Below are 20,086 nucleotides of genomic sequence, written 5' to 3' on the forward strand. Positions count from 1 at the left end.
TTGGATCGCCCTGCTGCAGGCAGTCCAGGCGCGGAGGGACACGCTGCTGGCAGACTCTGGTAGTGTGGTGGGCAGAGGTTCTAGGGCTCAGGCCGGTGGACAGCTCAGTGGACCCCATTGTTTGTTACTTGGCTGGCCCCTCCCTAAGGTTGTCTGTCTGCCAGGGCAAGCATGGTGAGGGCCCAGCTGACATCTCTTCGGGAGCCTAAGGCCTGGCTGAAGACATGCATGGTGCTCTGGGTGAAGATGATGGGGCTGGTGGAGCCTGACCTCTGTGAAGCCGTTGTGCAGACAAATGGCTGGCTTGTGTTGGCAGCACCTGCCCAGGGCCACCCTCAGCTTTGTAGGTCAGGCCTGCTGGTGCACCTGCAGACTGGAGGGGTGGGTGTTGCGGGCACAGTGCCATGAGCAGTGGGAGAGCCGTTAGGGAGATGCTGTGTGGCAGGGAAGTGACTCGAGGGAACCATGAAGAGCTATGAGCTGTATGCTTTTAAAGGCAGTTTAAATGCTACTAGTCTTTGAATGTTAGAAAAAGATTATTTAAGATACACAGATTCAGATTTAAGGCTACAGGACATTAGAATTGTGAGAGACCGTGTTGCAGTGCCTGTGCGAGACGGGCCGGGCCACCGTGTCACCAGCTGTTCAGACCCTGCCCCGTCCCCCACGCCCAGGTACCTTAAATGGGAAGAAAAGAAGCCACCCAAGGAGGCCCTCGGACACTGCAGAGGACGCTGAGGACACGCCCAGGAAGAGACTGCGGGCAGATAAGCCTGGCCTCCGAAAGGTAAGGGTGCCAAGCCGGGCTGTCCCCTCGGCTGCACGCGCTGGCAGCTGCTTCTCCAGTGTGCACAGTGAACTGGCCAGGAAATGAACTGCTGGAGACACACGTGTTGCATGCCAGTGACCAGCTGGCAATGGTTTGCTGAGCTCCATCAGCTGGTGTGACCCTGTGGCTCTGGTGTGAGCTCCAGTGGCTGGCAGGCCTGTCTGATGGAGCAAGGGGGCAGCCCAAGCACAGGCCCCCACTTCTGAGGGGTACGCCTGTGCCCAGGGCCGTAGACCCAAAGACCCAGTGCACCGTCGTGTCCAGCATGAGATGTGTGAGTGTGCAGAGGCTTGAGCCCTTCCTGGGGGTGCATGCCCAGGGGGCTGGAAGCAGACTTGGTCTTTACATTCGAGTTGACATCGTGCAGTGGTGGCTTCCGTAGGCTGGTCACGGTTACCACCTTCTCAGGAAGAAAGTTCTGTGTTGGTACTTCTGCAGAACACAGGCAGACACGTGCTGCTGCAGTGTGGCCATGTCATCTGCAGTGTCGGGGAAGCAGGCCGCCTCCCCCCCATTCCCAGAGTCGCCTGCTGGCACCTGCTCTCAGCTGGGGGGGCGGGAGTAAGCCAGGTGAAGTTGAGCTGGGTCACTGAGGCCCGCAGCTCCCAGGAGGTGCCGCGGTGGGCTCCTAGCAGCTCCCCACTTGGGTCGGCTGCTCTGACGTGTGGGTTCCCATTGGGCAGCCAGGGAGCAGTGGGGATAGTGGAGAGCGTAGGGCCCCCCAGGCCACCCCGGAGTCCTCTGCTCTGAGCGGTCTACAGGGGTCGTGTGCCAAGGGCTGTGCAGCCAGGATCTTGTTTGATTTTTTATTTTATTTTATTTTTTGATTGATTTAAAACTGAGTGATGGTGGAGGAGATGGGAGAGAGAGCTTTTCTGTCCCCTGGTTTGTCCTCAAGTAGCCTTACCAGCCAGACCTGGCCAGGAGGCCCGCCATGTGCCCGAGACGGGGCCTGGTGCCTGGCCATCGCCTGCTGCCCCCCAGGCACGTTAGCAGGGAGCTGGGTGGGGGTGGAGCAGCCAGTGCTCCAGTGTGGGATCTGGGGCTACCCAGGGGGCTTACCTCAGGGCAGGCAGGGCCCACCGAGCCTCTGTTGGCTGGTGAGCATGCGGGGTCACTTGCCTTGCTCTCAGAGGGGTGAGCGCACGCCTGCTCTCCTGAAGGGCAGGCCAGCCGCGGGCAGCACGTCCTCCTGGGCCACTGAACTGAAATTTTTTTAAAAAGATTTATTTTTATTAGAAAGTCGGATGTACAGAGAGAAGGAGAGACAGAGAGGAAGATCTTATGTCTTCTGATTCACTCCCCAAGTGGCCACAATGGCCAGAGCTGAGCCAATCCAAAGTCAGGAGCCAGGAGTCCAGGTCTCCCACACGGGTGCAGGGTCCCAAGGCTTTGGGCCGTGCTGGACTGCTTTCCCAGGTCACAGCAGGGACTTGCGTGGGAAGTGTAGCAGCCAGGATTAGAACTGGCACCCATACGGGATTCCAGTGCATGGAAGGCAAGGACTTTAGCCACTAGTCTACCACACTGGGCCCAGTTAAAACTTTCTTTAAAGATTTATTTATTTCAAAAGCAGGGTTACAGAGAGGAGAGAAAGATCTTCCATCTGTTGGTTCACTCCCCAAATGGCCTTAATGGCAGGAGTTGAGCCGATCTGAAGCTAGGAGCTTCCTCTCCTGGGTGTATGGGCCCCAAGCACTTGAGCTGTCCTCTTCTGCTTTCCCATGCGTATTAAACAGGGTGCTGGATCAGAAGGGGAGCAACCAGGACTCAGGTGGTCCCACAGGCAGAGAAGCTGTCTGCTCGCCCGGGTGCCCGCCCTCACGGTCACTTCCGACTGGGAGACCTCTTGAGCAGAAGGACTTGCAGAAGCAGGTTTCCTAGTCTGTCCTTGGGTTCGGATTGAGCAGAAAGCAGAGGAGGTGGTGCTGCACAGCCTTCCCAGGAGCACAGGCTGCCAGCACAGTGCGACGCGGATGACGAGCAGGCTCTGGGGCGGCTGGGCCGGCGGCTGCCCTGGGGGCACATTGGCAGCCACCTGTGTGTGCCAACACAGGGAGGCTGGCTCTCCTCGCTCTCTGTTTTCTATTACAGAGAGACACACTAGCCGACAAAACAGCCAGGACAGGCTCCTACAAGGCCGTGGAGATGGCCTCCTCACTCAAGAGCCAGGCAGGTAATGTACTGGCCGTGCTGGGCAGGGTGGACGGGGCAGTGCCGGCGGTCACTCTCAGGAACCTTCCGGAGCTCGGAGAAGAGGGGGTCCTACAGTTGAAAAGAAAGCTTGAAGTGTGTAAGTTGTCTTAGGAATTTAGCACACTTGTATTCAACCTATTTCCCACTGGTTTTCACCTGAGGAGTGAGCTGAACGTACCGGGTCAGGCTTTGCTCCATAGATGCCCCTGTGAGTGCTGTGGGGTACTTAGTCCTGCCCAGGCCCCGTGTGAGTGCTGTGGAGTGCTTAGTCCTGCCCAGGCCCCGTGTGAGTGCTGTGGAGTGCTTAGTCCTACCCAGGCCCCGTGTGAGTGCTGTGGGGTACTTAGTCCTGCCCAGGCCCCGTGTGAGTGCTGTGGGGTACTTAGTCCTGCCCAGGCCCCGAGTGAGTGCTGTGGGGTACTTAGTCCTGCCCAGGCCCCGTGTGAGTGCTGTGGGGTACTTAGTCCTGCCCAGGCCCCGTGTGAGTGCTGTGGGTGCAGTGCTTAGTCCTGCCCAGGCCCCGTGTGAGTGCTGTGGGTGCAGTGCTTAGTCCTGCCCAGGCCCCGTGTGAGTGCTGTGGGGTACTTAGTCCTGCCCAGGCCCCGTGTGAGTGCTGTGGGGTGCTTAGTCCTGCCCAGGCCCCGTGTGAGTGCTGTGGGGTACTTAGTCCTGCCCAGGCCCCGTGTGAGTGCTGTGGGGTGCTTAGTCCTGCCCAGGCCCCGTGTGAGTGCTGTGGGGTACTTAGTCCTGCCCAGGCCCCGTGTGAGTGCTGTGGGGTACTTAGTCCTGCCCAGGCCCCGTGTGAGTGCTGTGGGGTGCTTAGTCCTGCCCAGGCCCCGTGTGAGTGCTGTGGGGTACTTAGTCCTGCCCAGGCCCCGTGTGAGTGCTGTGGGGTACTTAGTCCTGCCCAGGCCCCGTGTGAGTGCTGTGGGTGCAGTACTTAGTCCTGCCCAGGCCCCGTGTGAGTGCTCTGGGATGCTTAGTCCCACCCAGGCCCCGTGTGAGTGCTCTGGGGTGCTTAGTCCCACCCAGGCCCGTGTGAGTGCTCTGGGGTGCTTAGTCCTGCCCGAGTCTTGCTCTCGTGAGTGTGAGGAGCACCCCCACAGCAGGAGGACAGACTCAGGTCTTCGCATGGTCTCTGAGGGGGTCTTGGTGTGTCCACCTTGAGAAGGAAGTCCTGTCCCAGGCAGCGGGTGGAGGGGCCTGGGAGGCCGCTTGCTGTGAGTGCTGCTTCTCACCCAGGTAAACTGAGTCGAAAGCAGAGGGCTCTCCCGCTGCCTCTGCACTGTGTGCAGGCGAGGCCTGCCCCTGGCAGAGGCAGGCGCTGCTCCAGGTGGACGGGAACACCGCTTCAGGAGCGCACCCTCACCCACGATGGCCTTGGCCCCTGTGCTCGCAGCCAGCTTTGATGAACCAGTGTGTGGCAGGCTGGGGAGGCTCCAGGGAAGCAAGGAACTTGGGCGGTGGGTAGGCCTGTAAAGCAACCACGGGGAGCCACAGCAGGGCTGTCGTCAGGGGTACTTAAGATGCAAGAATGAATAATCAGCGTTTGGCTTACACACACAGAGGAGGAATGTGAGTGTGGACCGGGTGTCTGGTGCTGCACGGGGCTGCTTGGGATTCTGACCTTGTGGTCCCAGCGCGGCCTTGTTAGAGACGCGGGAGAGCTCGGCGTCGAGCGGGCGCCGGTTGAGTGACCGGATGAGCCTCCGCCGTGCAGGCGTGTGTGAGCAGGCGGGCACGCAGGGTGTCCAGTGTGGGCCAGTGTGTAGTGGAGGAGTGATTTTAGAGCAGTGGAGACACTGAGGATGTGAGAGCCCAAACTTGATAATCAACTCTTCTCTTTCAACAGCAACGAAAAATCTGTCTGACGCATGCAAACCACTGAAGAAGCGGAGCCGGGCCTCTGCAGCAGCGTCTTCAGCTCTTGGGTTTAGCAAAAGTTCGTCTCCTTCTGCATCCTTAACTGAGAATGAGGTAAAATAATCATAATAATGATAGCCATGGCATTCCACAGGCCATGGAGTAGCCAAGTTGTGGTGTGAGTAACGGCCCGACAGTAACGTCTCCTTACACTGGTGTCCGTCAGCGTAGCAGTGCTGGGTCTACTGCCCGTCTGCCGCCGAGGAACTGAGAGCAGTACGCTGGCAGGTGACTGGGCCATGCCAGCCTGCAAGTGCACAGTGTGTGTAAGTGTGTGCAGCCTGCTTCTTGTAGAGCTCTGTCCTGGAGTGTGTCTGGCCCAGCCCTCCCACCGTCCTGCTCAGCGGAAGCCTGAGGCTGGCCGCGGCTGGCTGCGATGCCCTGGGACGGCAGGGGCCGGGGCACGCACACCTGGCTCCCGTGCTCCTGGGCCGAGGCTTGGCAGGAGCCAGCTGGTCCTTGGTCCTCCAGTAGTGAGTGGCTTTGGACCCACCCAGGTTTTGGGGCCTTTAAATTCTGGCACATTCTTTGTTGAGGTGAATTAGCGCTACCATCGCAGCACGTCCCCTGTCTTCTGGAATGTCTGTGGCAACAACTTGAGAGCTAGGCAGGCCCGCCAGCCGCCCCTGGCACCCGGGAGGCACTGCGGGCAGGTCCTTGCCGAGAACAAAGCGGCAGGACGCATGCTGGCTTCCTGACTATAGGGACCGCCTGATGAAGTTGATATCCAAGTTTTGATTTCTTTGTTCCCTGTGATTCTATTTTCCTCACTGTAGAAGTGAATCCTATTTTTCTATTCATGAGCTGGCGATAACTTTGGGCTGTTTTTTGTTTTTTGCTTTTTTTTTTTTTTTGACTAGAGAAGTGAGGCAGGGATGGCTGGCCCCTTCCTGCACTGGGCTGGAGTGTGCCTGGGCTTCTCGACCCGTGGTCCCCCGCGGACTGAGGTGCCTCCCTCATATCTTTCTGCACTCAGAGGTGGGACCTGGGCTGTCAGCGAGGCACCTGGAGAGCTCTGTGGCCTGGGCTGTGCTCCTTGGCCCCGGTGTCAGCCCAGCCCATCCTCCAAGGGACTTGGGTCCCCAGCTGTGGGCAGGGGCTGGGGCACCTGCTGGCCTGGGGCATGTCCATGATGAGGCTGTACAGTTGGACATGGAGTTCCTCAGGGAGTCCCCAGGAGCCTCCTGGACAGAGAGCGTCTTCCTTCCCCCTGTAAATTGAGGCAGTTACCCTAGAAGAGCAGACAAGGTGGTCTGTAACTCCAGTACTAAGAATAGGGTCCTGGAGGCCTTTTCACTTCACTTGGCGGTTTTATTTGGAAAAGTTTTTGATGAATTTTTCCTACATCCTGTGTTGGTTCATGTATCCAGCTGAGGTTTCACTTGACGCCATCGAGATGCAAAGGAGAACGCGGGCTGCTCAAGGCCTGTGTGTTCTCTGACCGTGACGGCTTGGAGGAGCCGGCCAGCGGCGTGGTGTCGGAGACCTCTGTGCTGGCCCGGAGCCTCGGGGAGGAGTGTGGCGGAGACTGCTCTAGCCCCTCAGAGCCCGAGCGTTGGCTGGCATCTCGTGAAATGCATTTATATTACGTATTAAACCCGTTCTAGCCACACGCCGTGTACCTTTGCAAGATGACGCCTAGACCCCACAGTGGGTGTCCGTGCTCCCTAACAGACCTGGTGTCAGGGCCAAGTGCGCTGGGCAGCCTGGGGCCGCTGGGCCTGGCTCGCACCCACGGGCGGTGGCCGTGGGCTGCCGCTGGGGGCCCAGACCGGCTCCTTGTTGGGGCCACCCTGTGCATGTCTCACTCCTTCCTTTCATCACACGTGATTGGAATAAGGGGTTTTCATAAAGTTTCTATTTCAAGACCCTTTAGGCCATCTTGTAGTTTAAATTCTTGATGAAAAATGTGTATGTGATAAATAAAATTTCTATTGAAACACGTATGCCACGTGCTGCTACGTCACTGGAAAGCAGACTGCATGACGAGGCCGTGAGGGGTCAATGTGATGTGTTTGTAACTTCATTTCTTATTCCCTTAGTAGAGCAAATTCTTATTTTTCTCGCCTTCACTGGTAACAGCTTTTATGGGAGCCCACACCAGCCAAGTTGGACTTGAACTCAGCTGCCCTGTGCTGCACTTAACAGGCTGTGGCATTGCAAGATGTCCGCGGCAGGCCGTGTCTCGTCGCGCACACTCAGTGGCATTCTGTCACAGTCATGTTATGAAGATGTGTGATAATCTGTTTTTACTGGTATTAATAGACACATGCAAGGAAGAAAGCAGATAACAAATTTTAAGACCAAGGTAAGATACCTAATAAGGCCATTTAATCAGTCACATTCATTTCATGATAGAAACACATTCATACGCCAGTGGTCAACGTAGAGTTCAAGTCGGGGAGCTGGTGCCTCCCTCGGGGTGGCCCCGTGGAGGTGGGGGTCCCCTCGGGTTGGGCCTGTCGGCATCTGTGCCATGAAGGACTTGCCAGTTGCTCTCTGCCCCACATAAGAGGCAGGGAGACTTTTGATTCTTTTCCTGAGCAGTTCTGCTAAGGGTTAGAGAGAGTCGGTTTTTAGGTCGAGTACCATTTGTAGGATCCTTGTGAGCCGGTGGCGCCACGTAAGGCGCTCTGCTGTGTCATAGAACTTCAGCCGTCACGTTGGTCCTGCTTCGGGGTGGCCTGGTGCCTGCGTGTTCGCACAGCGAGGACAGCCCCTGTGCCCTCGGCCTCTCGGGCGTCTTAGTGGTGACGAATGTCCCAGCTCAGCCTCACTGCTCACTGTCATGGTGCCCATGCCTGCATCGAACCCCCAGTGTGAGTTAGGCTGTGGCCTGTGCCAGGTGTGCAAGTGCACAGCATGAGGGTGCCAACTTGGGGCTGAGCGCTGAGCTGCCACCCTGGCTCTGCTCTGCTTTCGGAGGGACAGGGCTCCCAGGCCCCAGAGCCATCTGCCTTGCACTGTCAGGACATGAAAGAGCTTGGCTGGATCTTAGGTTCTTTAAAACAAAACAAAAAGATCGCTACTTCGAAAGTTGGGAAATGGCTCTGGTTTAGCAGGGGGCACTCCCAGTAAAGACCAACTTGAACGGCCTTTGGTGAGAAGCCAGCAGTGTGGGAATTAGAGTGGGTGGCCAGCTGCTAACCGCCCACAGGCAAGCCCGCGGTGCCTGCGCCTGTCCTTAATGGGAGTGACCAGCTGGCATCCAAGGGGTGGCCCAGTCAGTGTCAGGGATGTGGTGAGGCGGGGTGAGGGCTGCACGGCTTTCCTGGTGCCCAGGTGGGCTGAGTGTGTGCTGACAGGAATGTCACGGGCTCCCCATGCTGTAGTGGACTTGCTGGGGACAAGGCCTTGGAGTCCTTGGTGAAGCTGGCAGCGGTCACTGTGGCCTTGAGGCCACTGGACTGCCTGTGGTTGGGATGTGTCCCTCTTAACTGCAGTCTTACAGGGTGGTGCTGTGGCCTCGAGGTGATGAGAAGGGAGAGCTTATCTGAGTCTGAGGTGCCAGCCGTCCTGGCGAGCGGTTGTGCATGTGGTTGGAATCCCCCGAGGGGCCGCTGGGGGAGAGCTGTGGCTGGTTGTGTCCCCTGATGGTGATGTGAGTGGAGCTGAGCGCTCCTCAGGGTACCACGTGGGCCTGTGCAGGCCGCACGTGGGAGTTGTTGTGGCTGGTGGGAGTTCTCGTGGCTGGCGTGCACAACGCCCCGGCTGCAGGGGCCGTGGTGCCTGCGTGTAACGTGATTCACACTGGCGCTGGGGGCTGGGCTGCTGGTCAGAGGCGGCGACAGTGCAGGAGGGCTGCATGGGTGGGGACGTGTCACCAGCTGGAGCGGCGCAGGAAGCAGTGCGTGGGCTCTAGAGTGTCAGTGGCAGCTTCCTGTCTCCCGTCTCCAGGGCAGCGTCCGGAGCTGAGGGGTGTGACATCTGCAGGAGTCTGTCATGGGGTGTCCTGAGGGGCGCCCTTGGTGTGTCTGACTTACCAGTGATGAAGAAGTGCCCTTGGCAGGAGGCCCCCAGAGTCCGGCAGACAGCGCCCTGGGTCCCTGGGCCTCTCTGAGGGCGCAGCTCCCGCCTGCCAGGCAGTGGGGATTGAGCCTGGTGCCCCTGGGCGGGTGGGCTCTCTTGGTCTCCATCTCTGCACGAGTTCTGACGTGCTCGTGTGTGCATTGAGCTTGGGACCAGCGGAAAGTGTCAGCATCTGTCGCTTTCACGCCAGGCCGCCATGGCTGATGACAGCTGCCGGTCTCCGGGATGGCGAGTCTGAGCCAGGCCCGTGCGGAAGGCTAGGCCGATGCTGCAAGTTGGGCTGGCTTGTTTCTGTTTTAGAAAAGCAGACGAACTCCTCTAATAGGTTTTCAAACTTTGGGCCAAAGAAATCAGGTTTTAACTGGGATGGTAGAAATTGCTCTTTGCTCCTGGAGATGGAAGCTGGATGTGAGGAGACGAGGGGTGCGGTGTGTCAACTTTCTGCTGTAGGCTGGCGGGCGTGGGGCGGCCCTGGCGGGGAAGGCTGTGGTGCGGCTGTCAGCAGCCCACCGGACAGCTTGGGTCCACTTGGGTTGCCTTTCTGTCACCTAGGCAAATTGTGTGTGCAACAAGTAGCTGAGATGGGGCAGGAGTCTGCTGGTCACCCGTGCAGGTGGACAGCAGACGGTAGTGAAGTCACAGCCCTTCCCCAGCACAGTGCCCGCAGGACAGTCACTGCTGGGCACGCCGTCAGAGCTGGGAGCTCTCCCTCCGGCCAGGGCAGGCTCTGAGCCGGGGGCAGCAGCTGCGTGGCCACACGGAGCAGACTGGCCCGGCTACGTCCTGGGGACCCCATGGCTCACCCCCTTCCTCAGTGTGCAGGGGCAGCCAGGAGGGTTCTGGCCATTTTAATAAGACTTACTATGAAGTTAGATGGATTAGTTATTTGCAAGTTGTTTAAGTTCCTCTCTGGGACCGCACTGTGACGCTCACCTGGAAGGCCCGAGACGAGTTGGTCTGCCGAGCGCTGTGAAATGCCTGCTGCTTGTCACTGTTCCTTTGCAAAAACATAACCTCAACGCGAAATGATGTTGGTTTATAGAAACATTGTTCAAGGTCTGTGACTGTATTTCAAACTGCTGTAGTGTTCTGCTGTGAGGGGTTTGTCTTGTCCATGTACACAGAGCTGTCGGACCAGCAGGGCGGCCCGCGGTCACGGGTGGGGCGGCTGCCGCCTTGAGTCCCTGAGGGAGGAGCTGACTTGCACTAGATGGTTGGGGACGTGTGGGAAAAGGCCTGCGTTCCTGCCCCTGGGGGAGGCAAACAGCCCACTCGGGTATGTCGCATCCCGAGCGGAAAGGACGCAGTGACCTCGACAGGCTGTGCCCTTCCCCACGGGGCGTCCCTGTGCGCGCGAAGGCAGAGCTGCAGCTGGAGGGCAGGGCGCACCTGCTCGTCCTGGGGAGCTGCTGAGCGGGTGCCACGGGGCCCTCCCGGCTGGCCAGCTGGGGTCCCCGTGGTCCCTGGGCGTGCGGTGCCTCGAGACCTGTGCCATGGACTGTGCTATTGTAAGGTCTGTGTTGGACCGTGGACCCCAGCCAGGAACCGAGGCTCCTGTGTGTTGCCAAAGTTCTATTTCCATTCGAAATATGTACCGGTGTCGATTTCCTCGAAACAGACTGTTAACTTAGGAGATGTCTCCAAGCGGAAACGTGCTCACTTTTCTGTAAATCTGAAATAAAAGGTGCTGTTCCTCCCTCGGACCCAGGCCTGGTTTGTGTTTCTGTCTTTCTCTCCATCAAACTTTTGTGGGGTTTTTTTTGTTGTTTGTTTGTTTGTTTGTTTGTTTTCACTGTGGAATGTCCCAGCCAGGCAGAGGGGCCTGTGTGGAAGGCGCCTCCTGGCCGGCAGGTCCTCCGGCAGCCGGACGAGGGAGGGACGAGGGGGCCTGCAGCGGCCAGGCCCTGGGCTTCCTCCAGCCTCCCTCAGGGCTCAGTGCCCCTGCAGCCCGTCACCCCGTCTGCCGAGCGAGCTCTGGTTGGCGTTTGAAATCGGAGCCTTTCGGGGGGCTGCTGACAAACAGAGAGGGGAGTTGGTCACGGGACAGACCCAGAATGTGACTCTGTAATTTATTTATGTTCATGTTCCCGGATGAGGTGGAGGAGCTCGGGTCATAGGCTGCCGTGGGCTCCGTGTCCCCGTTAGCCATGTCCGGTGAGGTCCCGTGCCCCCTGCAGCCGCCCGCCAGCCAGCACCCACGTCGCCCTGCGAGGCGGCCCGCCGGATGCCGAGTTGAGGTCGGCAGACACTGCTGGCTTTTTGCTTGTTCTCCCGCCACCCTTCTCACTAGTTCAGTCAGCTAACTGCGAGCAGCGCATCGATAGGGCCGGAGGCCTGGTGGCGTGTAGTGGTGGTTTGATTTTGTGTTTTACTGTGGCCCTGTGCCAAGGCTCGGCTTTGAGCTGCCGGGCACCAGCCGGCCATGACCAGGAGGTACCAGGTGCTTGGGCCTAGGCCCGTGTCGGGCGTTCACGTAAGACGCACCGTCTGCCAACACCCAAAGCAGCTACAAGTTTCCACGTGCCCCACATGGTGAACGTGTGCTGCTGTTGCGGGGGGAGGTCTGGGCGAGGGCCACGCGGTGCACCGATGTCACCGCTGCTGCCGAGCATTTGGTCGGGTGTGGCACCAGCATGGTGGGCAGGCTCGCCTGGCTCTCCTGACGGGGAGGAGTGAGTGAGCTGCGACGTTGGGGGGACACAGGGACACGACAGGAGGCTGCAGGCGTCAGGCGGTCAGCACGCTAGCGTAGGACGCCCTCCTGAAGAGCCCGCTGTCCACTCCTGGCCGCCTCACGAAGCCCTGGTGCCTTTCACAAGGGCTTGGGCGTTAGCACGTGTGTCTTAGGCTAGCCGGCTCTGGGCGCTGCGGAAGGAAGGCCTGGCTCCAGAGCCGTCCCTGCCCCGCCGAACGAGGCATGTTCCCTCTGTAAGGAGTGTGCTTGTCCCTGCGGACACTGGATACCAGAGGCAGACATCCACCTGCAGGCTCCCACACGCGCAGCCGACCATCGTCTCCCAGCCGGGCTGGCGGCGGATGTGCCGCTGGGCACCCCCGTGGCACTGAGGTGTGGGTGGGGGCCGGGTCTGGAGGCCGCGCCTGCCTGTCATTGTCCATGAGTCCTGAGCTGTGCCCACCTCCTTCGCCTCCAGGTGTCGGACGGCCCAGGAGACGAGCCCCCGGAGTCGCCCTACGAGAGCGCGGATGAGACCCAGACAGAGGCGTCGATCTCGTCGAAAAGGTCAGAGCGTGGAGTGACCGCCAAGAAGGAACACGTGTGTCAGGTGAGGCTGTGCTGCACCCCGTCCCCGGCTCTGCACGCAGCAGCCAGCCCGCAGAGTGCGCACGGAGCGCTGGCCTTGGGGGCACTGCTGAGTGGACGTTGAGGGTTCCTTGGGCCGACCGCAGCTCTGTGCTGTGGGCTGACGCGATGACCTGAGCTAGGGCCCTGTGGCTCAGCCGCGGCCCACCCCTAACTCCCAGGTGGAGTTGGAGTTTCCCAGTGGGGCTGTTGAGGTGGGACGGGTGCTCGCCAGTCCTGTGCCCAGCCACAGCCCTGCTACAACAGTCATTTCTGACGGGAAGCTGCTGTGTGCTGCTTGTTCAGACTAATGGGAAACACACTGAGGCCCCACAGGCCCATCTTCCTGTGTGCCCCGACCCGTGCCCCTGTGTGTCCCACTGCCCCATGCCATGCCCCTGTGTGTCCCACTGCCCCGACCCGTGCCCCTGTGTGTCCCACTGCCCCGTCCCATGCCCCTGTGTGTCCCACTGCCCCGACCCGTGCCCCTGTGTGTCCCACTGCCCCGTCCTGTGCCCCTGTGTGTCCCACTGCCCCGACCCGTGCCCCTGTGTGTCCCACTGCCCCGTCCTGTGCCCCTGTGTGTCCCACTGCCCCGTCCTGTGCCCCTGTATGTCCCACTGCCCCATCCTATGCCCCTCTGTCCCACTGCCCCGTCCTGTGCCCCTGTGTGTCCCACTGCCCCAACCCGTGCCCCTGTGTGTCCCACTGCCCCGTCCTGTGCCCCTGTGTGTCCCACTGCCCCGTCCTATGCCCCTCTGTCCCACTGCCCCGTCCTGTGCCCCTCTGTCCCACTGCCCCGTCCTGTGCCCCTGTGTGTCCCACTGCCCCGTCCTGTGCCCCTCTGTCCCACTGCCCCGTCCTGTGCCCCTCTGTCCCACTGCCCCGTCCTGTGCCCCTGTGTGTCCCACTGCCCCGTCCTGTGCCCCTCTGTCCTACTGCCCCGTCCTGTGCCCCTCTGTCCCACTGCCCCGACCTGTGCCCCTGTGTGTCCCACTGCCCTATGCCATGCCGCTGTGTGTCCCACTGCCCCGTCCCGTGCCCCTCTGTCCCACTGCCCTGTCCTGTGCCCCTGTGTGTCCCACTGCCCTGTCCTGTGCCCCTGTGTGTCCCACTGCCCCGTCCTGTGCCCCTGTATGTCCCACTGCCCCGTCCTATGCCCCTCTGTCCCACTGCCCCGTCCTGTGCCCCTCTGTCCCACTGCCCCGACCTGTGCCCCTCTGTCCCACTGCCCCGTCCCGTGCCCCTCTGTCCCACTGCCCTGTCCTGTGCCCCTGTGTGTCCCACTGCCCTGTCCTGTGCCCCTGTGTGTCCCACTGCCCCGTCCCGTGCCCCTGTGTGTCCCACTGCCCCGTCCCGTGCCCCTGTGTGTCCCACTGCCCCGTCCCGTGCCCCTCTGTCCCACTGCCCCGACCTGTGCCCCTGTGTGTCCCACTGCCCCGACCCGTGCCCCTGTGTGTCCCACTGCCCCGACCCGTGCCCCTGTGTGTCCCACTGCCCCTACCCGTGCCCCTGTGTGTCCCACTGCCCCGTCCTGTGCCCCTCTGTCCCACTGCCCCGTCCTGTGCCCCTGTGTGTCCCACTGCCCCGTCCTGTGCCCCTGTGTGTCCCACTGCCCCGTCCTGTGCCCCTCTGTCCCACTGCCCCGACCTGTGCCCCTGTGTGTCCCACTGCCCTATGCCATGCCCCTGTGTGTCCCACTGCCCCGTCCCGTGCCCCTCTGTCCCACTGCCCTGTCCTGTGCCCCTGTGTGTCCCACTGCCCTGTCCTGTGCCCCTGTGTGTCCCACTGCCCCGACCCATGCCCCTCTGTCCCACTGCCCCGTCCTGTGCCCCTCTGTCCTACTGCCCCGTCCTGTGCCCCTGTGTGTCCCACTGCCCCGTCCTGTGCCCTGTGTGTCCCACTGCCTCATGCCATGCGGGACACTAACAGCCAGGGTAAGTGGTGGTGCTTCTGCGGGGCTCACAACGCCCCTCTGTCTGCAGCTGTGTGAGAAGACGGGCAGCCTGCTGCTGTGTGAAGGCCCCTGCTGTGGAGCATTCCACCTGGCCTGCCTCGGCCTCTCTGGGCGGCCCGAGGGGAGGTTCACCTGCCGTGAGTGCACCTCAGGTGAGTGCGCATGCTTCTGGCCGGCCGGGCTCCCCGCACTGATGCTGCTGTGCCAGGGACTGTGCCAGGGACTGTCCCACGTGCAGCGTGTGACCCTAAAGCAGGCACACAGGGGTCCTGCCCCTCTACTGCGGGGCAGCCGGAGACAAGGATCAGAGCCTGGCAGTTCCGGGCCATCAGGTTGCTCGCACTGGGGTCCCCTGACGTGGGAGGGTCTTTGTGAAGACTCAGAACTTTGAGCTGAGAGAGGGTGGGGAGTCGGGCCTCTAGGGTGCTGCCACACTCACCGGGCTTCGTGGGGCGCACAGTTGTCCAGTGGCCAGGCCTCTAGGGTCTCCTGGGTCAGGTCAGCCAAGGGCCTGGGACCCGCGTGAGTGTGTAAAGGCCTGGAACGGCAGCACTGCTGACCTGCACCGAGTCCTGCCCCGGGCAGCGTGGGCTGTGGGGGCGCAGTGTCAGCGGGAGCCGGGGCGACTACAGCGAGCTCTCCCACGGCTGGGCCTGGGTGGGGGCGTGTCGGTCACGTGGGCCTGGCAGCCTCGTGCCTGACCTCGCGTCTCCCCCACCTGTCTGTCAGGGATCCACTCGTGTTTCGTGTGTAAGGAGAGCAAGCTGGAGGTGAAGCGCTGCGTGGTGACGCAGTGCGGAAAGTTCTACCACGAAGCGTGTGTGAGGAAGTACCCGCTGACGGTGTTTGAGAGCCGGGGCTTCCGCTGCCCGCTGCACAGCTGTGTGAGCTGCCACGCCTCCAACCCCGCCAGCCCCCGGCCCTGGAAAGGTACCGCCCCCTTCCCTGGCCTGGCAGGAGAGTTGAGTTGGGGTGTTCGACAGACGCGCCCCAGTCCCTTTTTTCACACTACATCGAACCTGAAGGTTGGCTGGTTTTAAGGGAGGAACACCCCCTGAGCCTGATGGACTGTGTCCACTTCAATGGCTGTTTACGTGAGGACCGAGTTAGACCAAGTGTGCTGTCCGCACTGTAGGATGGGGCGTCTGCGGGCTGGTGGGTCCTCCGGCACAGCGGGCAGTGTCCGTGGGGGGTCTGGGGGTCGTGCTCCTGGCACCTGCCACCTCCACCCACCCAGCCCCAGCACCGTCCGGCTGAGGAGCGCTGGTCGGCCTTGGGACCGCCCGGTCCGCCCTGGTCCGTCCTCTGCCCTCGTTCAGCGTCGCGGTCGGCGTGACTGCTGGAGCTCAGCGGCCGCGGTGTGGACATGCCTCTCCCGGCAGGTAAAATGATGCGCTGTGTGCGCTGCCCCGTGGCCTTCCACAGCGGGGACGCCTGCCTGGCGGCAGGGTGCGCGGTCATCGCATCCAACAGCATCGTCTGCACGGCCCACTTCACGGCACGCAAGGGCAAGAGGCACCACGCGCATGTCAACGTGAGCTGGTGCTTCGTGTGCTCCAAAGGTGAGGCCCCGCCCCAGCTGCCCTCCCCGGGGCCCACGCGGGGCCGGTGTCACGAGGAGGGCTGTGTGTCGGGCTGGAGTTGTTTTATCTCCTTATTGGAAGGCAAAGCATCAGAAAGAGACGGGCGGAGTGGTCTTCGTTCCGCAGAGGGCCGCGGCAGGAAGGCTGGCCGGGCTGCAGCCTTGTCTCCAGATGGGTCCTGGCGGTGGGACTGGCACCCCACAGCCGGGGCGCCCGAGCCATGGTGGCACGTTACAACGCCTGTCCCCGTGTTTACAAATCAGCCGTACCATGCCGCCACCCTCTCCGTGCTGTAGGGCTCTAGGGGTGACACTGCGGGGTTCTGTGCTGGGGACAGCTTGCTGCCACCGCTCAGCCCCCCTCCTTGGCAGGCGGGAGCCTCCTGTGCTGCGAGTCGTGCCCGGCCGCCTTCCATCCGGACTGCCTGGGCATCGGCATGCCCGACGGCAGCTGGTTCTGCAGTGACTGCAGGGCCGGCAAGAAGCTGCACTTCGAGGACATCATCTGGGTGAAGCTCGGCAACTACAGGTGTGAGAAGCAGACCCCACCTTTGTCCGTGCGCGGTCACACCTCCCCTTTCACTTTGCAGTACTTACATGTCGCAGTTGTTGTCGCTGTCTGAAGAATCTATGAATCCTGTTTTTAATATTTATAATAGATGGTGGCCGGCAGAAGTTTGCCATCCCAAAAATGTTCCCCCAAATATTCAGAAAATGAAGCACGAGATTGGAGAATTCCCTGTGTTTTTCTTTGGGTCTAAAGATTATTACTGGACGCATCAGGCACGAGTGTTCCCGTACATGGAGGGGGACCGGGGCAGCCGCTACCAGGGGGTCAGAGGGATCGGAAGAGTCTTCAAACACGGTAAGGAGCTCTCCATGGGGCTGGGCACGGGTGCCTTCGCTGGCTTCTGCACGCGGTGCTCAGCTGACCGCGGGTCTGAGCTGGGGGAGGCCTTGACTTGGGCCAGCACAGTGAAGACACAGTAGTTCCAGGCGGCAGTGTCAGGAATTGCAGTTAAGGCAGTGGGGAGATAAATTCGTGGCTGTCAGATGCAGCCATGGAGGGTTCCTGTGAACCTAGAGCTCATGCTGTCCAGGCAACAGACTGGATGCCTTGTGGTACTGGGATGGGCAGGTGGGCAGGGCAAGTGTGAGGAAGAGAGATGGAGTGACCCTGGATGAGCGGTGTTCCTGCTGGGGAGTGTCAAAGGCTGGGGGGCATCTGAGGGTTTCTAGAAGTAGGAAGTGGCCCAACACGCCGGGTGTGTGGACTGGGGAGCCGAGGCGGACCCCAGGGTGCGCCAAGCACTGGCCTGCCTGCTGCAGGGGGCGCCGCCAGCTTCTCTCGGGCGGCGAGTCCCCGGCACCGCGTCTGATGCTTGCTTCGGGGCTCTGCAGGGCTGGGGATTACAGACTGAAACGGTCGGCTTGGGGCACCCCGCAGCTGCTGGCAGGCCGACCCTCTGGTCGGCTGAGGCTCTGGCTGTAGCTCGTTCGGGGTGGCGCTGTTTGTGCACGGCCGTCCGCGGGGCGGCGCTCTGACCTGTGCCTGTTGACCCCAGCACTGCAAGAAGCTGAAGCGCGTTTCCGGGAAGTGAGACTGCAAAGGGAAGCGCGCGAGACGCACGAGAGTGAACGCAAGCCCCCGCCCTACAAGCACATCAAGGTGAGGTGGGGGGGTGTGCGCATGCGCCCCGTCTGTGTCCACGCATGTGTGCAGTGCGGGCCCGCAGCCCTGCGGCAGGACTGCCCGCCAGGTGCCCGGGACTGGAGCTCTGGTTGCTGAAGGGGCGACATGCAGGTCCCTCAGTCAGGCCAGGCTAAGGGATGCCCTGAGGGGTGCCCTGGGCTGTCTGTCACAGACCCCAGATGAACAGTGGGGGACGTTCTGACAGTCCTGCAACCGTTTGGCCCTCCCTCCCGCCCAGGGATGGAGGTGAGAGGCCCTGGGGGAATGCCAGTGTGTCGTTTGCTGAGCGGGATCGGAAGCGGGGCCGCGGGGGCTTGAACCAAGGCCGCAGCCTGGGAAGCTGGTGTTGGGTGCCCAGGCCTCACATTTCTCGGCTCTGCATGAGGGACTGGTGCGCCTGCCGTGCGGAGGCCAGGGATGAGCGGGTGCTGGTACTGGGTGTCCCAGAGGCCTCGGGGCGCAGTGGGGCTGGGCGGGCCAGGCCCCTGTGGGCATGGGCACGGGCACGGGCCTGACGCTGGCACTCTCCGCCAGGTGAACAAGCCTTACGGGAAGGTGCAGATCTACACGGCCGACATCTCCGAGATCCCCAAGTGCAACTGCAGGCCCACGGACGAGAGCCCCTGCGGCCCCGACTCCGAGTGCCTCAACAGGATGCTGATGTTTGAGTGCCACCCGCAGGTGTGCCCCGCAGGCGAGCGCTGCCAGAACCAGTGCTTTACCAAGCGCCAGTACCCCGAGACAAAGATCATTAAGACGGACGGCAAGGGCTGGGGCCTGGTGGCCAAGAGGGACATCCGCAAGGTGCGTGTCGGCCCCCGGCCCCCGCGGGGTCCTGGCTCCTTGCTCATGCACACGTCAGAGAACTGAAGTATTACAATTAAATGTTTGAATGTCACACGAAAAGCATCATTCAACATTTGCGGTCTCCCTGAAGGCCTGTGTGGGATGGTGCTGGCTGCAGTCCTGTGACAGGGGACGGCTTCCCTTGGACACACCCAGTGGGTGGGCTCGGGGTCCGCCAGGACTGCCCAGCTCCGGCCAGCTCAGGGTCATGACCACAACACCTGTGTGCAGTCCGGGGACAAAAAGCGGATGGAGGACTCAGCACCTCCCACGGGGTGGAGTCGGACACTTTGAGCACCCAGGTTGGCACAGCCCAGGTGCCAGCCAAGGCTGAGGGATCTGCCGGGTGGCACGAGGTGGCTGGGAAGCGCACACTCCATGCCATGTTTCTCTGCCACAGGGCGAGGTGCGTTCATCCTGAGTGGTCCCAGGGGAGGCAGGGCTGTCCCCCCCCGGGACAGAGGACCCCTTTCCACGGGAGCCCAGAGCCTCACGGCCCCTCTGCTTCGCAGGGAGAGTTTGTGAACGAGTACGTGGGCGAGCTCATCGACGAGGAGGAGTGCATGGCCAGGATCAAGCACGCGCATGAGAATGACATCAGACACTTCTACATGCTCACCATTGACAAGGTACGGGCGCCCGCGGGCGGCGCACGTGGTGCCCTGTGTGTGTGTTAGGGAAAGGCGTGCGGCACCGCTGGAAGCTGGCTGTGGGAGGCTCGAGCCGTGGCTGGACTCCCGACCTTGACCCAGCTTTGCTCCAGTGTCTACCCTGGGAGGTGCAGGGAGGGCTCGGCAGTGACCCTCGTCCCTGTGGGGGACTTAAAGCAAGTTCTGGCCCGCCCTGCCTGCTGCGGGCACGCGGGGGTGACCCAGCGCATGGACCGTTGGTCTGCCTTTCGGTCTGCATCCCACACTGGTCCTTAGCACAGACGCCGCCTGCAACATTGCAAACCACAAATGATGAACGTTGTGACAGCAGGCCGGGGAGCGGAAGTCTGGCAGCCACTGTTTTCACCAAGCCTGTGAAGAAATGGGAGTGTGTGCCCAGTCTGACCATGACTCGGCAGCGGTTGTGGTACAGTGGGTGGAACTGCACCTGCAGCACTAGCATCCCATCTGGGCACCAGTTCAAGTCCCGGCAGCTCCGCTTCCCACCCAGCTCCCTGCCTGTGGCCTGGGAAAGCAGGGGAGGACGGCCCCAAGCCTTGGGACCTGCACCCGCGGGGGAGACCCGGAAGAGGCTCCTGGCTCCTGGCTTCGGATCGGCTCAGCTCCGGCTGTTGAGGCCATCTGGGGAGTGAACCAGTGGATGAAAGCTCTTTCTCTAACTCTAGTTTTCAAATGAACCTTTTTAAAATGCAGAGCAGCTGGGACTTGAACCGGCACTTGTATGGGATTCTGGTATTGGCCTAACCTGTGGCACGTGGCCAGCCCACCACTCAGCCCTGCTCCGGTACAAAGTCAGCCCTGCAGCCGCCATCCCTCCACACGTCAGCCTGGAGATCCTCCGCAGTGCCCGCAGACTGAGTCGGGAAGTGGGCTGGGAATGATGGGTGAGGGCGAGGCCCCACGCGGACCCCATGGGCGTCTCAGCAGGGACTGGAGCAGAACCGTTCCTGTGAACAGACCTGGCTCCCGTGGACGAAGGCCCACAGGTGTCCCTCCAGGCCCACAGTTGGAACAGTAGGCTACAACCGAGTGGGGGAGGGGGTTCCTTGGCAGAAACCC

The 20,086-nt window shown here is 61.4% G+C and overlaps 1 protein-coding gene across 3 annotated transcripts in view; it reads left to right on the forward strand.

Moving 5' to 3' along the window:
* Positions 1 to 20,086, forward strand: part of NSD2 (nuclear receptor binding SET domain protein 2) — a 71,052-nt gene that overhangs the window by 47,282 nt on the left and 3,684 nt on the right. For 2 of the 3 annotated variants that reach the window (XM_040966401.1, XM_040966402.1), the window contains 12 exons: positions 675 to 787; positions 2,924 to 3,005; positions 4,878 to 5,002; positions 12,130 to 12,261; positions 14,264 to 14,387; positions 14,965 to 15,165; positions 15,618 to 15,797; positions 16,190 to 16,346; positions 16,477 to 16,682; positions 17,383 to 17,486; positions 18,045 to 18,314; positions 18,869 to 18,985. In XM_040966401.1, the coding sequence (XP_040822335.1) occupies positions 675 to 787; positions 2,924 to 3,005; positions 4,878 to 5,002; positions 12,130 to 12,261; positions 14,264 to 14,387; positions 14,965 to 15,165; positions 15,618 to 15,797; positions 16,190 to 16,346; positions 16,477 to 16,682; positions 17,383 to 17,486; positions 18,045 to 18,314; positions 18,869 to 18,985 (1,811 nt within the window). Of the gene's footprint in view, positions 1 to 674; positions 788 to 2,923; positions 3,006 to 4,877; positions 5,003 to 7,030; positions 7,342 to 12,129; positions 12,262 to 14,263; positions 14,388 to 14,964; positions 15,166 to 15,617; positions 15,798 to 16,189; positions 16,347 to 16,476; positions 16,683 to 17,382; positions 17,487 to 18,044; positions 18,315 to 18,868; positions 18,986 to 20,086 lie in introns of those variants that run through there. The other variant, XM_040966403.1, reaches the window with a different exon arrangement.

The sequence above is a fragment of the Ochotona curzoniae genome, unplaced genomic scaffold (assembly GCF_017591425.1).
Source record: "Ochotona curzoniae isolate NIBS_2020 unplaced genomic scaffold, NIBS_Ocur_1.0 scaffold_4505, whole genome shotgun sequence".
NCBI classification, from domain to species: domain Eukaryota; kingdom Metazoa; phylum Chordata; class Mammalia; order Lagomorpha; family Ochotonidae; genus Ochotona; species Ochotona curzoniae.